Source organism: Cervus canadensis, chromosome 22 (genome assembly GCF_019320065.1).
Source record: "Cervus canadensis isolate Bull #8, Minnesota chromosome 22, ASM1932006v1, whole genome shotgun sequence".
In the NCBI taxonomy this organism is placed as follows: Eukaryota; Metazoa; Chordata; class Mammalia; order Artiodactyla; family Cervidae; genus Cervus; species Cervus canadensis.
In genome coordinates, this window is record NC_057407.1 from 13,336,259 (window position 1) to 13,352,613 (window position 16,355).

The window sequence follows — 16,355 nt, forward strand, 5'->3', positions numbered from 1 at the left end:
CTCCCGAGGGTGGCATGGCGGAGATGAGACTGTGTGCTGAGGATAGTTTTCATGGTACTGAGTGATCGTCTGTCATAGCTGTGATACAAGAACACAGCTGGGTTAGTGGGAAGAAAGGTCACACCGTGATTGGGCGGCAGCCACAGTTGTGTGTGGTCACAGTCATGAGTGTGCATGTGATCGCGGCTTGATCCCAGCATTCTTCTTCGTAGACCCAATACAGAGGGGTTGGCATGGTGTCGCTGGAGGCTTGAGCATCAGGACTGCTAGCTGAGCCTTGACTAGTGTGGGCAGGTCACTTAACCATGTGGGAATAATCCTGGCCCCCCTCCCACACCCTTCGTCCCAGGATGTAGTGGGATAAAGTGTGTGATAGCACTCGGCAAAAGATGCTAGCAGAATAGGAGTCGTGATTGGTGACTTCTGCTAAGCCCCCATTTTAAGTAGAACTCTCTGTTTTCAGGAAACTGGCAAGCATCTCCCCATTTCTGGTGTTAAAACTACAAGAAGCAAGGTGGAACTAAACAGAGAGCTCTGTCAGATCGCTTGCAGGGAAATGTGATAGGTCACTTTAGGTAATTTGTTTAAAGTTTCCTTTATGTTTTGAAGTGAAGGTAACAGACATGCTGTATTCAGCCAAGTGTCCCCCCCTGGGGGTAACTTACATGGTGACCTTATGGCTGACTCTGCAGTGAGGGTTGGAATCACTCTGCATGACTCACGGGGGTGCCAGGCTCATGATGCTAGCCCCTGATGTTTACATATGACTCGAGGACTGTTCATAATGTTGATAATGGATGCAAAGGCCACACTCAGAGGCGGAGAGCAATGACAAAAGAAAGGGTGTGCTGTGTGTGATGAGTGTGCATGTGGAGAGGCGGGGGAGGCGGAGGACGGCTTGTGGATGAGCAGGTGTGCTCTGAGAGAACTGAGTCTCCAGTTCTTTTCTGCTGAGGGAGCTAGTCTAAAATGATCCCTTCTGATTGGGGAGGGGCAGAATCCGGCTAAAGGGTTAACCAGAACTCGCCTTGAAGGAGATGACCGGGCAGGGCCAGCCTGGCTGAGTGAGAGACCAGGCTCTGCTCTGCCAGCAAGGGCTCTTTGGCTGGAGCCTGGAAGCCTGGCACTCACCCCCGAGGATGAACGGGCTGGCTCAGTCCCGCCTGGAGACCCACATCTCTTACCTGCACTGTTACAGTGTAGGTTCAGGGGGGTGCTGGGCGTTTCTGTGTGCTGAGAGCTGGCAGACCACCGGCGTGTGTGATGATGCTAGCTTAGGAAGACGAGCGGTGAGAGCTTTTCTAAGGCACCAGGTAGGAAAAACTTACACCTGAAGGTAGGTGAGAGAAAAGAAGGTATATGAATGTTCCTACTCGAGGTTAGAACACCATAACATAGTGCAATTGTTTCAGAAATATTTAGAGAGATTTTATACTTTGGGGGTGTTTTTTTGGACTTATTCATTAGAGTAAATATCTATAAAATTCCAATTAAATGGTGTCTAAAATTGAAAGCAGCAGTCTACAGGCAAAATGCCAACATTTCTGTTTTTTTTTTTTTTTTAATATGAGAACATCTAACATTTAAAAATCAACCAGAAACTAGGCTTGATTCTGTTTAATATTTTATATGATTGGACATCTTAAATCAATAATGTTTCTATTTTATAGCAGCAGTTCTGTGTTTATTCAAAACCATAATTCTGTGATGTTACTGGAATGACTTTATATGGCTTTGTGTTGGTTTAAATGCTAATGGCCACATTTCAAATTAAAATAGTATTTTGCTGATAGAGGTAGACACAAACATGACATATGAAAGAATAGTTAATTTTCCTGATTGTAAAGTGTTTCATTTCAAGAAAAAAAAAATGTTCTTTTTTTAAGGGCTGTGGGAAAAAAAAGTTATCAAGGGTTTAAGATAGATTTCTGCACTTTGGGAATTGGAACTTGTGCCTATGGAATTTTTGGAGCAGCCTAAGCTACCTTTTAGCTTGATATGTGTGCTAGAAATTTTTTCATTATCATGTTTTGTGATATGTAATAAATTCAGGGTGCTGTGCTTAAGCTTCGCTTCAAGTTTGGGAACGTGTGTTTCCCTCATTCCAAACCCTGGCAGATACCCCTACCCTCTGTAGTACCTCCCCTCCCACCCCACTCCCACCCATCCTTCCTTAGACCCCCCGTGAAAGAGTGAAGTCAATCCCTGACTCTGGGAAAGTGTGTTTCTTCCTCCGTGGAGCAAGCGAACTCTAATCATGATTTCTGAGCCTCTGCTTTCCTGTCTGGGAAGAGTGCTGCGTTCTCTCCTCCTTTGATGTCTCTTTAATAAACATGTTGTCTTTGTCTTTGGAAGAGGCCTCCTGGGCCACCTCTCAATTTTCTCCATGATTTGTGTTGGAAACAGATTCTCTGTCCTGTGTCTGTTCACTGCTCTCTCCTAATCCTGTGCATCATTGAAGACATGCTGGAGACAGCTTTTGTTTTTATTATGCAATTATGTCATATGTGTATTTCGGTGAAATGTCAACCCGTCAACAGAGGATGATGTTAAAAATTATCCAAATAAATAGTTTTCTATTTCTTCTAATCAGACCTAGTCCAATCAGTTGAATGACAGTGAGTAGGATTCTCTGTTGTTATTTAAACAGTGTTCCCAGCCCGCGGTGCCTTGGGGTGCGGATTACGGTGCATGATTTACCTGATGTGTAGCCGGTGCCTTGTCGCCTGTGCGTGTTTTGTGCAATGGCAGTGGGTGTCTCAAACCTGGCATCTTATTTGGGAGCCTCAGAGGGGGTAACAGCTCTTTCTTCCCAGTGATCCAGAATCAGATGGCAAAACCTGGTTTAATGTATCATCCCGTGATAATCGTGCCCTAGGGAACACTGCCTGACTGACTTGCAGGCTGTTCGGTACTGCTGGGCTCACCCTTGCTGCCCAGGCCTGCAGCTCTGCTGTGAAACAGCTTTCACCCACTTGGCATTAGGGTTGCCTTCTTGATGTTCCCCTTAGAATGGTATGGGTGTGCCTCTAAGAGAAATGATTTCCCAGGCTCAGGTGTGCTGGAAGCGTGGGTCCTGGGAGAGTGTATACGTGTGTGTGTGTGCATGTGTGTGCCTGTATGTGTACATGTGGGCACGTGTGAGCATGTATGTCTTGTGCCTGTGATCAGAGGGACAGGTGAGTGAGGGGCAGTCTTACTGACCACACCACAGAGTGTTCTGGGTTTGGACCTGCGACACCTTTGTCATTCTCCTGTGAGACCACAGCATTCCTAGCTGGGAACCTTAAAGATTTGACTCCAGGCCACAATTTCACCCCCGCGGTTCATAAAATGGAAAAGTCTGCTGCTCCTATGTTGAAAGAATGGTTCGAAACAGACCCAGTCTGGTTGGTGCACCATCTTTGAAAAGATCCTCTCCTAGGCCAAGGGCTGCTATGAACAAGGCCATTTTCACGGGAGCCTCTTGGGCGGTTCCGTATGCCTTTCTGTTCTAAATGAACATCCCCCGCCCCACTGGTGTCTGCAGGAGACCCATCTGAGCATTCCCACATGAGGGGCTCAGCCCTGCCGCATCTGGCAAGACTGCGGCCACCATCCTCTCTCACCCCCACCCCACACTCTCCGCTACCAGGCGTGTCTCAGTTGTGGTCCTGACGCCTTGTCTATGCCCTACACCCACCCACTGCCAGGGCGTGTGGAAGAAGGACAGGGCAGGGCTCCCCTTCTCTGCAGACTGCCCTCACATTGGGGAGCATTCGCTGCAGATGGAGACCCACACAGCCAGATCCCAGACGTCCTCCACACCTTTAGCAACCACTGAGGCGCAGACAGACTGCCAACACCTTAAGGGGGGCTGCCTGGATACAGGACGGGTGACATTAGACCCGGGGTGGGGAGGAAATGCCTCTCTGAGATGCCAGTGTTTTTGTGGCGAGGGATTGAGTAACTGTACTGTCCCTATTAAACTTGCCAGTTTTCTCCAAGTCTTTGGTGAAAACATAATTTTCTCAGAGCCAAGAGCTACCCCTTGCCCACAGATAGTCTGTAAGCATCTGGAATGTTTCCCTAACGCAGTTAGGTACAATGGGAGGCCTTTTCCCAGGCCCTGTCCCTGGGGAACCTGGGGCCCAGGGTGAGGCAGGCTGGCAGCGAGGGCCCTGGTAAAATGCAGAATGTCTGTGAGGGGCCTGAAGGGCTCACCTGGTTGGTTTTAGACCACCTCCAGAGGCTGGAGCCCCTTTCAGTGTCTTGTGGTCTTCAAGAGGATGACCCAACCATTGGCCGGTTCTCAGCCTGCGCACAGGCTGCAGGCCAGGGTGCCCACAGGGCCGCGGAAGCCGCCCCTGCACAGAGGCCCAGGTCCGTGCGTGTCTGTCCACTGTGTCGTGGTCCTGAGTGTGCTGGTGGCTGTGGCGTGGCGTGTCACTCCCTCACTCCATGGCTTTGAAGCAGAACCACTGGCCTGGACGGCTGCTTGGCCTGCTTGCCCTCTGGCCCCTGCACTCGACTCCCTCATCCGAGACACAGTCAACGAGCCCTTGCCACCCACCCTGGAGAACAGCCAGTCTCTGCCCCTCGCCCCACCTGAGGTCTGGGGGGTGGCGCTCTGCCGCCATGCTTCCATGGACTGTCATTTAGACCTGGGCCTGGGTTCTTGGCCATGGCAGACCCTAGTCCTGGTAACCAGGCCCTGTTCCCTGCAAGTGGAGGTGTTTGGAAAGAAGGTCACTGGCCTCATGCACCCCAGCCCGGGCCATCTTGAACTCCCGACCACAACCTACATCCCTGAGCCCACAGGGACACCATCAGGTGCATTCAGACAAGTGGTCAGTCCCCTGGACTGTCCTCTGGAGAAACCTTCCTTTCCCACGACTGACTCAGGCAGGAGCACAGCCAGGACCCAGGCTGCCCCCCACTCTCTCCCCTGCCCCGGCCACCTGTGTCATCTAACTGGTTTTGCCGTTCTCATTGATCTAGGCGGGATTAAGGACACTGCACGACATTGGGCCAGAAATCCGGCGTGCTATATCATGCGATTTGCAAGATGATGAGCCTGAGGAAACAAAACGAGAAGAAGAAGAAGATGTGTTCAAAGTAATTATTCCACGCCTAGCTACACATTGGCCACTTGGAAATAGCAGGGCAGGAGTCCAGTTGGGGCAGTTAACGATCTGCAAGAGAGCCTGGAGGACGCACAGCAGCCCCCAGGCCTAGAGGGGCTTATGGACCCTGCCTTCCCCCCCACAGCAGACCCTCCCCATTCCCCAGCACCCCTTCCAGGGCCAGGCCTGCTCCTCCTCTGAGCTTGCTCCTCTGCCGCACACTGGCCACTTCGGAGGAGCATGGCCACAACCACTGGCTGGTGTGGATGAGCATCCCGGGTCCTTCTAGCAGCTGCCGGCCCTCCCTACCTGCTCTCTCCCCACCGGGCTGGCTCTTTGGTCTGCCAGCCGGCCCTCTGCTTCCTAGCCCCTGGCCCAGAGACATGCCTGCGGCCCGGCCTCAGCTGCTGGGGCCACCGACAGCCCCGCTGGGCGAAAGTCCGCTTACCTCGGAGCAACTGGAAGAGCCCCCTCGAGTGACAGCCACGTGCTTGCTCCCCAGCTCAGGAATCGGTAACATTCCTCATTTCAGGGGGACCAGCAGCTACTCACACAGGCACCCCGACCACTGAGACACTCAGATCGTTTTCCAGGGATCCTACGGAGCTTACCTAGAATTTGTTTTTCATGTAGAAAAAAAGAATGACCTAACATAGCTGGTCTGCATCAAATACTTGTTAAATTACCTGGTGTTGTCTCCCATTATTTTGCAGAGAAATGGTGCCCTGCTTGGAAACCATGTCAATCATGTTAATAGTGATAGGAGAGATTCCCTTCAGCAGACCAATACCACCCACCGTCCCCTGCATGTCCAAAGGCCTTCAGTTCCACCTGCAAGTGATACTGAGAAACCGCTGTTTCCTCCAGCAGGAAATTCGGTGTGTCATAACCATCATAACCATAATTCCATAGGAAAGCAAGTTCCCAGCTCAACAAATGCCAATCTCAATAATGCCAATATGTGCAAAGCTGCCCCAGGAAAGCGGCCCAGCATTGGGAACCTTGAGCTTGTGTCTGAAAACGGGCATCATTCCTTCCACAAGCATGGCCGTGAGCCTCACAGAAGGTGCAGTGTTAAAAGGTAACATTTCAAATGGGTTTGCACTTGGTAACGTAGTGTTGGCCCCAGGAGGGTCTTGTTCACTCCCCCTCCAGCAGAGGTGGGGTATTCCCTGTGGGCATTTCCATGAGCACCTGTGAGTGCCCTCAGATCCCAGCTTCTTCCGGCACTGGCCATGTGATGGTCCCAAAGGATAAAGGGCCACAGGCCAGCCTGCAGCCTGCCCCTTAACACAGCATCGGCAAACTCGACCTTCTCCACCTGTCCCACAGTCTCAGGGACAGGGATTGACAAACTTGTTCTGTAATGGGCCAGAGCGTAAACGTTTTATTTTTTCTGTTCAGTGTCTATAATCAACTTTATTTTAATATAATCTAAACACATATCATTTAGAAAATACCAAGAAAAATTTATGTACAAGAGTTGATGCTATCACATTTGGACAAAGCTGGCAAGTTCCTGCTACGAGCATATCCCAGGAGATACCACTGAGGAAACCTAATATATCAGAGTAGATGTTGTGGCATTTGGCCCACAGTTTGATAGCCCTCAGGGTTAACCTGAAGTTGTCAATGTTTGATACTAGATGTAAAACATCTCGTAAAGCCATTTCATTGATTTGCAACAAAATCAAAACCCTGCAATCATTAAGACTTCTTATACACATGTAAATTTTTAAGCAGACTGCCATGTTTTAAGTCCAAGTTTCCTGGAATAGTCTGCAGTGCTAACGTTTTAGAGTTGGAGCACACACAGTCTCTATTGTGACTACTCACCTATGCTGTCGTAGCAAGAAGGCTGCCATGGATAGTACAGAGACACGTGTGTGCAACTGCGTCCTGATAAAGCTTTCTTTGTGGGCAGTAAAATGCCAGCTTCATATAGTCACATGCAATGAACTACTTTTCTTCCTCTGATTTTGTTTCAGTCCTTTCAGTTCAGTTCAGTCGCTCGGTCGTGTCTGACTCTTTGCATCCCCACGGACTGCAGCACGCCAGTCCTTTAAGTCTAGCTTGTGGGTCATAGAGAAACAGATGATGGCCTATATTCGGCCTGGGAACCACAGTTTGCTGAGTCCGGCTCTGGGGAGTAACTTGATATATCCTTTGTGTAAAGTTTGCTGGAAATATTTTAACTTTTATTTTCTCCCTCCCTCCCACATTATGCCTTTCCTGGATAGAACCCGCTATTATGAAACTTACATTAGGTATGTGCTTGTTGCCTGTGTTTATGTGTTAAATGCTGTGTGTTCCCGGTGGGACCAGAGGGCCTCTCCAGTGCTGGGAGGTGACCACGCCCTGGGAGCCAGCTTGCCATAGTGTAGTGGTCTGGCCCCGGGCTGTGGATGCAGAGCTTCAGATCCCGATCTGCAGAGACTGGGTTACCATCCAGGGGCCCACATTCCCATGCCACGTGCCCACAGCTGTGGCCCCACAGACCTCAGCGCAGTGCTGGGGGAGCAGGCCTGTGGAGCTGGGCAGTCGTTCCGCTCTGTGGGGTTGAGCCTTTTGTGGGGGCTTTGTGAAAGCGTGACCTCTCCCCTCCTGAAGAGCAGGGCCTTCTCCTTCATCTCCCTGCATGCAGAGGACCCTGCTCCCTGTGTGTGGAGCCCAGTGGGCTTGTGGGTGGGACGGTCACTGTGTTCAGGGTGGGGACGAGCCACCTCCTGGTTTACCGATCATCAAGGGGGAAGTCACTGGGGCTGGCGGAGGGTGGGAGAGAGTGAAGAGCCTGGAGGACCCGTGGTCTGTTTGGAGAGCGGCGACAGCTCGGCACCTGGCCGGCTGTGCTGAGGGCCGAGGCCAGGACCTCTGGGTTTCAGGGTGTCACCACATGACAGTCCTGGGGCAGGGCTGTCTTTGGAAAATGCAACAAGTGTTGTCCAGGAGAGTCTCTCTCCCCGGGACACAGGACATAAAGCTCCTGCCAGCCTTCCTGGGTCAGGGGCTCCAGGCTCCGACATCACCCTGGGCCCGGTGCCTCTGTCTCCCAGGGACCCAAGCAGGCGGCCTGGGAGCCCATCGCTCCAGGTCTCCAGGCCTGTTCTCTTGTTCCTTTCCCAAACTACATCTATTCTGTTGGTTCCCAGGCAGGCCTCTGAGGGTAGTGGTTTGGTGCTAGCATCAGCAAGGCACCGAGAGAGAAACCCGTTCCTGGTATATATGTGTATACACATACACTCACCACACACACCCACACAGTTCCCCCCACACACACACCCCCCACACCCTAGACACACACACTCTACACACACTCCCCCCACACCCCCACCCACAGCACACACACACACACCCCTCCACACAGGCGTGCGTACACCTAGCCACACGCACACACACACACACCCCACCACTGCCAGAGGCAGCGGCAGAGTCCAGCCCCGCCCCGAGGCAGGAGCACTCCCCGGGCAGGGATGCTCTGGCCACCGCGAGGCAAGGCCAGAGGAGCTGCTGCTACCTGCCTGGCTGCTCAGCCCCTGTCTCCCCACTGCAGGTCTGACTCGGGAGATGAGCAGTTCCCGACGATTTGCCGGGAGGACCCGGAGATACACGGCTACTTCAGGGACCCCCGCTGCCCAGGGGAGCAGGAGTATTTCAGCAGTGAGGAGTGCTATGAGGATGATAGCTCGCCCACCGGGAGCAGGTGAGGGCCCCATCACCCCGGGGACTGTCCTGGCAGCAGGGGCACAGTCCCCAGGCTGGAGAGTGGTGGAGTGGAGGCTGGTTTCCGCCAGGAGCCCATGAGGCTTTAGTGAACGTGCCAGAAATGAGAGCCTTGCTGAAGACTGAGAGCTCTGGACTGGGACTCATGAGCCCAGAGCTTGGGTTGGGTTTCACGAGCAGCTCTGCTTCTCGCTCCAATCAAGGGGGGGGTCTCTCCTGGAGGTGAGGGGACGAGAGGTCAGAGGGGCATCACTCAGCAAATGAGCCTCCTGGGCTTCTGTCCTGAAGAAGGCGTGGGTGGGGTAAAGTGGGCATTTGCTGTAGGACACATGTGGATAGCAGGTGGTACAGGCGCACAAAGGCCATCCACCTCTTCCCCGTGGACTGCATCTCACCGTGAATGGGGCCCATTGAAGTGGACGTGTTTGTGCGGCAGGGTCCTTTCTGACCTCTGGGATGATGTTAAATGCCAGCCTCGTGCTCCAGGCCGGCCACAGCCAGACCCCCCCGCCCTGCTCTCCACCCTGTCCTCCTGTGGGCCTCAGGATGCCTGACCTTGGGAACCACTGGTTCTGAGCCAACTACATTCTCAGTTTCCTTCTTCAGGGCCGTGGCTTGGAGCATGACCATGCCTTGGATGCTCTTCCTCACCTCCGCTGGCCTGACCCCACCCCCTGCAAGAGCTTGCTGCTCCCTTTCCCTACTGGAACTGAAAGGACCCCCATCCCTAGAGCTCACGGCCCACCCCGAGCCCTGTCTTCCAGTGCTAACCTTCTCTAGCCTGCATTAGAATTCTGTGTGCATGGGGTATTGGCTCTGCTCCCTGAGAGTGGGGAATGTGCTTCATGCATTTTCTTGTCCCAGGTGCCCCGCTCCCGCCACCACCTAGCCACAGGCAGCTCCTCGGGAGAGGGTTCTCTGGGAGAAAGTGGGGCTAGTCCAGCCTGCAAGGCATCACAGTCCACATCTGAGCCGGGACTGAGACCACGCAGGGAGGGAAGCATTGGCACCTTGCTCCTCACAGGCCTGCCCTCCTGAGCGTTCCTATAGCAGCCCTTGTCCTCCATCTAGAATCTTCTGTGGAACCAAGGGCTGCATTCTCAGCTGGTCCTGGTGTGTCCAAGGAGGTGGGAGCGGACTATGGATATGGGCTTGTTAACTGGGTTCTCACGTGCCCCCTGCTCTCTCTCCCGGCCTTCTCGGCCACCAGGCAAAGCTACGGCTGCGGCTACTATAACCGATACCCAGGCAGCAGTTTGGACTTCGAGCGGCCTCGAGGCTACCATCACCCTCAAAGCTTCTCAGAGGACGATGACTCGCCCGTTGGCTACGATTCCCGGAGGTCTCCGAGGAGACGCCTACTACCTCCCACCCCTACATGTGAGGCCAGATTTTTTGTTTGGGATCCAGGCTGGCAGAGGGTAGTGTGTGTGTCCACCTGCCCCAGCCCGGGGGATGGGCTGGACATGGTCAGGGGCCTTCAGTCCTCAACACCAGCCCCCCGGGTGGAGAGGCTGTTGGTTTTTCTTCCTCACCCACGTGGAAGCGCTCCAGCGCTGAGAACAGAGAAGGCAGTGTGGCCCCTTGGTTGCAGGTTGTAGCACTTGATGAGGGATTTCTGGGCGCGTCCTCGTTGTCTTTGAGCTTGGGGTCTGCCCTGAAGGGTAGGCAAGTCCTGCACCATGGTGTTGATAGGCTCACTCCCCAGATGGGGTCACGGGCCCTCCGAGGGCGGAGGATGGATCCGCCTGCTGAGTAGACTTGCACCCAGGCCTCCTACCAAGGCCCAGGCCTCTGAGGGCACCTGAGCGTTTGTGCTGCCCATGCCTCCTCCTGTCTCACCTCCCTGCCCTCTTCCCCCCAGCCTTTCCCTTGGTCTGCCAGTGCCCCTGCTGTGGCCTTAGTAGTGACCGCTAGGGTGGGCACTCCCATCCCCGGGCCAGGGAATCCCATCCCGTAGAGAAGTGGCAGGGGCCGACTGGTTTTTGGGTACACGTGGCATCACCAGTACTGTCAAGAGAGCTCGGTTACCCCCGGTGAGGACCGTGGGCTGAGGAAAGACAGCAGCGGCTCCTGCCGTCTCCCGGCTGGGCAGCTTGATTTTGGACATTTTGATGATGGTTAAAGAATATCCGCTTCAGGCTTGGCTGAGGAAGGAGGTGTATTTTGGGGTAGGACTCTAATCAGTCACCAGAAATAAATGAGACTCATCGGCTCTGAGTCTGCCGTCTACGTGCATAGTAACAAGTACAGTTGGGTGGTGCCCAGGCCTGCCTCTCTCCAGCTGTCATCGCCCTGCGGGCGCGTGCAGCCAGACCCATATCCATGGTTAATATTTAATTTCACAACCCCAAACACAAGCTGCTGAGGAGAGCAGTGCTGGGCTCCGTCAGTCCTGGATGACGCCTGTGCAGGCGGGGCTGAGCCCCGGGCCCTGGGAGTTCCATGGCCCTCCTGTGACCACCTTTTCTCCCTTGGGTGGTCATGATCGTCTCCACCGTTCACAGGTGCTGCCTCCGTGAATCAAGGACCCTGAGTGGGCAACTGGCTGCCTTCTTTATATATAAGCGTGAATAGGTGAAATGCATTGTATTTGCTCTCCTGCCCATGTATTCAGATCTCGGGCAGGGAGACCAATGGAACGCCTGTGTGTTCAGCTCCAGAGGGGTTGCTCCCTGCATTAGAGCTGGTTGTGCAGAGCAAATAAGATGACAGGCGTAGGTAAATCCATTTTCAAAATTGAAAAGCGCTCTCTGAATGATGGCAGTGGTAGTTTTCCTTTGCTTGAGCCTATCGTCCCACCACCTGACCCAGGAGGTAGCTAGACATGGTGCTAACCTGGGAAGCCTGTCCTTCTCTTGGAACACTTGAGTTTGGCCCTGGGCAGCATGTGGGAGGAAGGCCGTCTGGAGCGGAGGGCAGGTGTCTGTGTCCCCCAGAAGCAGCTAGACCAGGAGGCCCAGCAGGCTGCATGGTGAACACCGGGCCTGTGAGACAGGCTGGCTGTCGGTGGGGTCTCCCGCCCCATTGAGCAGTGGCTGGCGTGGGCTCTTTCTGGTCTCTGTGCACTTTTGGAGCCAGGCCCCCAGCAAGCGGCCTCTGCAGCTTCATGTGCCTCCCAGGATACCTGCGGGGGCTCCCCAGGCTGGTCCCTGGAGTTTTCCAGTGCAAGAGTCAGGGGTGTGTAGAGTTGTGCTGAGGCAGGATAAATGCCCCGTGAGCTTAGAAAGCAGAGCTCCAGAAGGGAAAGTTGAGGTGACTCAGTTCTGCCTTGCAGGCCACCGGTAAGGAGGTGTCCTGGGGAGGGGAGCCCTCTGGCCTGTGCACGGGGGCCCAGAACTTAGACATCTCCTGGGCCTGGCCCCCTGGGGAGCCTCGAGCCTGGGTCACCTTGTCATCGCTCACCCTGTCTAGTAGTCTCTGTTTGGAGTGGCTGCTAACAGGACATGCATAGGTGCTCAGTCACGTCTGACTCTGTGCGACCCCATGGACTGTAGCCCACCAGGCTCCTCTGTCCATGGGATTTCCCAGGCAAGAATACTGGAGTGGGTTCACATTTCCTTCTCCAGGGGATCTTCCTGACCCAGGGATCGAATTCGTGTCTCCTGTGTCTCCTGCATTGGCAGGCAGATTCTTTACCACTGTGCCACCTGGGAAGCCTGTTGACTATTAAGGACAACTAGCCACATTCTTTACAGTTCACGGTGTCCTCTTCTGTGTGTTCTGTCTTCCTGGCTAGGGAAGCTGGGTCTCTGCCCCACAAGGGGATCTGCCTGTTATCTGGTTGAGCTGTTAGGGCAGGTAGCAGACAGAAGAGTGACCACAGCCTGGGAGCACCCACAGGACACTCCAGCCCCAGAGACACTCAGGAAGAGGAGGACAGGCAGTCGGCAGGCATCTGTGGGTTCTCCAGTGAGGTCATCATGTACTTGACCTGAGACTCTGTGTCCCTGGCACGTGCAGGGCCAGGGCCTCGAGTCAGAGCGTGGCCCTCTGGCTCCTCCTGAGAGAACAGATGTGTCGGGGCTGAGACATTAACTTGCTCTTTTTGGAGACACCCCTCGGTCGGGCTGCTTTTTCCTCCTGAAGTCCTGAGACAGCCCCCAGCCCCGCCACCATGCCTCGCGCTTTTCTCTGGACGCCTTGCTTGCTTCCTCCTGGGCCCCCCTGCCGGACGTCCAGGTGGGCCGCCCAGACCCCCAGAGCCCGGGGCCTGACAGCTGATTTCACAGTCATGCGTGTGCTTCAATCCTCAGCCCACCGCAGGTCCTCCTTCAACTTCGAGTGCCTGCGCCGGCAAAGCAGCCAGGAGGAGGTCCCGCCGTCCCCCGCCTTCCCGCCCCGCACGGCCCTGCCGCTGCACCTGATGCAGCAACAGGTGAGCCGCCCCCTGCCCCGGGAAGCTCCAGGGAAGGGACCCCCAGTGTCCGGAGCACATAAACACTAGCTGCCGCTTCAGAGTTTCTGTTCAGGTCTTTCTGCCAACCTTGTCCCTTTTTGCCTTCCATTTTTTACATTAATTGCTGTGTCCTGCTCTGTCCTGGATGGAGAACAAACTTTGGGAAGGCCCCAGGCATCACATGCCACACACCAAGTAGGCTTGGGGGTCCCCGCAGACTTGTGTGTGCCTCCCCTGGATGGTCCTGGCTTCTGACTTGGCCACAGGCCTGTGCCTTTCACAAACCTGGCCGCACTGTCCCCTGTGCCCCTTGCAGGGAAGGATGCAGGGCAGGCCTGCCGTGGCACCGCTGTAGGTGGAAGAAGCAGGCTTGTACTCGGTGGGCTTCTGAGCAGACGAGTTGCCTGAGAGAGAACCAACCCATTTCTCTGTGAGCGCTGGGCGCCGTCAGCTTGTCCTAAGTGCACTTCCCTAGTCAAACCCAGAGTCATCCAGGTGGCGTGTTTGTACTCCACGACTTGTGTGTTGTCTTCATGCTTCTAAGCAATTTCACAAATAACTTAATTCCCACCTGGGGATCAGGAGATATATTATGGATTTGGGGCAAAAGAAAACAGTCTGCTAGACAGCCAAGTTTTTACAGCCAGTTCATTGAGTTATTCAGAGTGCTGTATCCTTTTGAAGCCCTCTAAACCAGGGCCTTGAGCCTGGCCTGTGCTGAGGGCACCCGAGGCCGGGACCCCTGAGGACCTCACCCCGCTTCCTCTGTCTCCTCAGATCATGGCAGTCGCCGGCCTAGATTCCAGTAAAGCCCAGAAGTACTCGCCAAGCCACTCTACCCGGTCGTGGGCCACCCCGCCGGCCACGCCGTCGTATCGGGACTGGACGCCGTGCTATACCCCGCTGATCCAGGTCGAGCGGCCGGAGGCCCCAGACCAGGTCAACGGCAGCCTGCCGTCCCTGCACCGCAGCTCGTGGTACACGGACGAGCCCAGCGTCTCCTATCGGACGTTCACACCAGCCAGCCTGACCGTCCCCAGCAGCTTCCACAACAAGAACAGCGACAAGCAGAGGAGCGCGGACAGCCTGGTGGAGGCAGTGAGTGTGGCCGCGAAGTCTGCACGGGAGGGACGGTGGCACCGGGGAGCTGGTCCTGAGGGCGGGTCGGCTCCGGAGCCAGGATGCCTGCTTCTGAACCTGGACAACCGCCCACTTCTTAGCAGCAAAGATGCTACCTAAAGCACAAGTATAAAAACACCATGCCAGGCACCAGGGACTGGCATGCTGCAGTCCATGGGATCGCAAGAGTCCGACATGACTTAGCTACTAAACCACAGAAACACCACCCCTGCTGGGTTTCATCAGCTGGCTGCCCCGAGGATTGTATATGTTAGTCCCACAAATATGACTTGTTTATTCTGAAACATTTGTCCCCCATGGGTTTCACTCTTGTTGGGCCATTTGCAGTGTTTGAGCTCCTTTAGATTCCACTTACCTCCAGGCTGAATTACCCTGAGTGGGGTCTTGCTGACATGACTGGCTGGGTCCCAAAAGCACATCATGCAGTCAGTGCCTGAGGTGGTCTTTCTGTCATTCTGCATCTATGCCACTGATCCTCTTCTCTGTACAGGTTCTGATATCCGAAGGCTTAGGACGGTATGCGAGGGACCCAAAGTTCGTGTCGGCGACAAAACACGAAATCGCCGATGCCTGTGACTTAACCATCGACGAGATGGAGAGTGCAGCCAGCAACCTGCTGAACGGGAACGTGCATCCCCGGGCCAACGGAGACGTGGGCCCCGTCTCACTCCGGCAAGACTACGAGCTCCAGGACTTCGGGCCTGGCTACAGCGACGAGGAGCCGGACCCCGGGAGGGACGAGGAGGACCTGGCAGATGAAATGATTTGCATCACCACCCTGTAGCCCCTCCCCGGGAGCCGCTGATGGGCTCTGGCCTCAAGGTGGGGCGCCGGAGGGCCAGGGGGAAAAGTGCCTCGTAGTTAGGAAAATTTAGGCACTAGCATGGAGTCCCTGTTCGCAGTTAGAATTTTGTAACAAGTGATGTCATGCCTCAAGGAAGCCATATTGCTGGCAGGGGACAGCCGTGCCCCAGCTGCGTGGGCAGGTCCAGCCCTCCTGGAGAGGACCAGCGAGGAGGGTCAGACGGGCCCTGCTGGCTTGTCTGCGGCGCTTGCCTGCCGCCCGCAGGCACGGGGTGGGAAAGGTTTAAGGTGATGACGATCACCATACCTGTGTCATTACCTCAGCCATCGGTCTAGCATATCAGACATTCACTGGGCCCAGCATATCCATTTTTAAACCCTCCCCCCCCACCCCCCAAAAAAAAACAACACACTGCTTCCTGATTCCTGTTGAGCTGTTCTGAGATACAGTGTATACGTCAGGACCAGCCTACCAGCCGTCATCCTGGGAGGGGAAGCAGGACCCTGTAAGCAGGGTTTTCTGTGACGTGATGCCAGTTTACAGGCAGGAGGGTGTCGCTCCGACGGTCGGATTTCTGACTGTCAGGCTAAGGGCAACTGTAAACTGGAATAATACTGCACTCGCAACCAGGTAAACTTAGATACGCTAGTTTGTTTAAAAATTATAGATTTACTGTACATGACTTGTAATATACTATAATTTGTATTTGTAAAGAGATGGTCTATATTTTGTAATTATTGTACCGTATTTGAAATGCAGCAATATCCATGGGTCCTAATAACTGTAGTTCCCCACTGAAATCTAGAAACTATTAGTATTTTTACTTGGGCTATACAGAAGTATAATAGAAGAAACAGAGCCAATTCTCATTTATTCAGTGAAAAATCTTTTGGGGGTACAATCTTTAGTTCAGAAGAACTTGACACTACAGAGATTTTTCTAAAATATTTTGAGTCACTATAAATCTATCTTTACACAAGAGATTCCAGAGGACTATTTGCAGTCTTTTCTTTGGGCAGGGGTTCTGTGATTTGATATTGTAACTTTTGATCCACCATGGGTTGCAACTGTCTTTTGTTTTCCTTTAATAACCCCTCCGATGAGTTCACGGCAGAGGAGGTCGAGCTGGTTACTCGGACCCTGTGGCATTCATTCACACTCATGGTTTTCTCAGCTGCCCCACGGG

The 16,355-nt window shown here is 54.0% G+C and overlaps 1 protein-coding gene across 5 annotated transcripts in view; it reads left to right on the forward strand.

Annotated features, from left to right (window-relative positions):
* Nucleotides 1-15,576, forward strand: part of CACNA1D (calcium voltage-gated channel subunit alpha1 D) — a 344,798-nt gene extending 329,222 nt beyond the window's left edge. For 4 of the 5 annotated variants that reach the window (XM_043442699.1, XM_043442701.1, XM_043442700.1 and 1 more), the window contains 8 exons: nt 4,981-5,097; nt 5,819-6,186; nt 7,346-7,372; nt 8,656-8,805; nt 10,036-10,205; nt 13,082-13,203; nt 14,002-14,322; nt 14,855-15,576. In XM_043442699.1, the coding sequence (XP_043298634.1) occupies nt 4,981-5,097; nt 5,819-6,186; nt 7,346-7,372; nt 8,656-8,805; nt 10,036-10,205; nt 13,082-13,203; nt 14,002-14,322; nt 14,855-15,148 (1,569 nt within the window). In that variant the 3' untranslated portion in view covers nt 15,149-15,576. The remainder of the gene's footprint in view (nt 1-4,980; nt 5,098-5,818; nt 6,187-7,345; nt 7,373-8,655; nt 8,806-10,035; nt 10,206-13,081; nt 13,204-14,001; nt 14,323-14,854) is intronic. The other variant, XM_043442703.1, reaches the window with a different exon arrangement.
* The last annotated feature ends 779 nt before the right edge of the window (nt 15,577-16,355 follow it).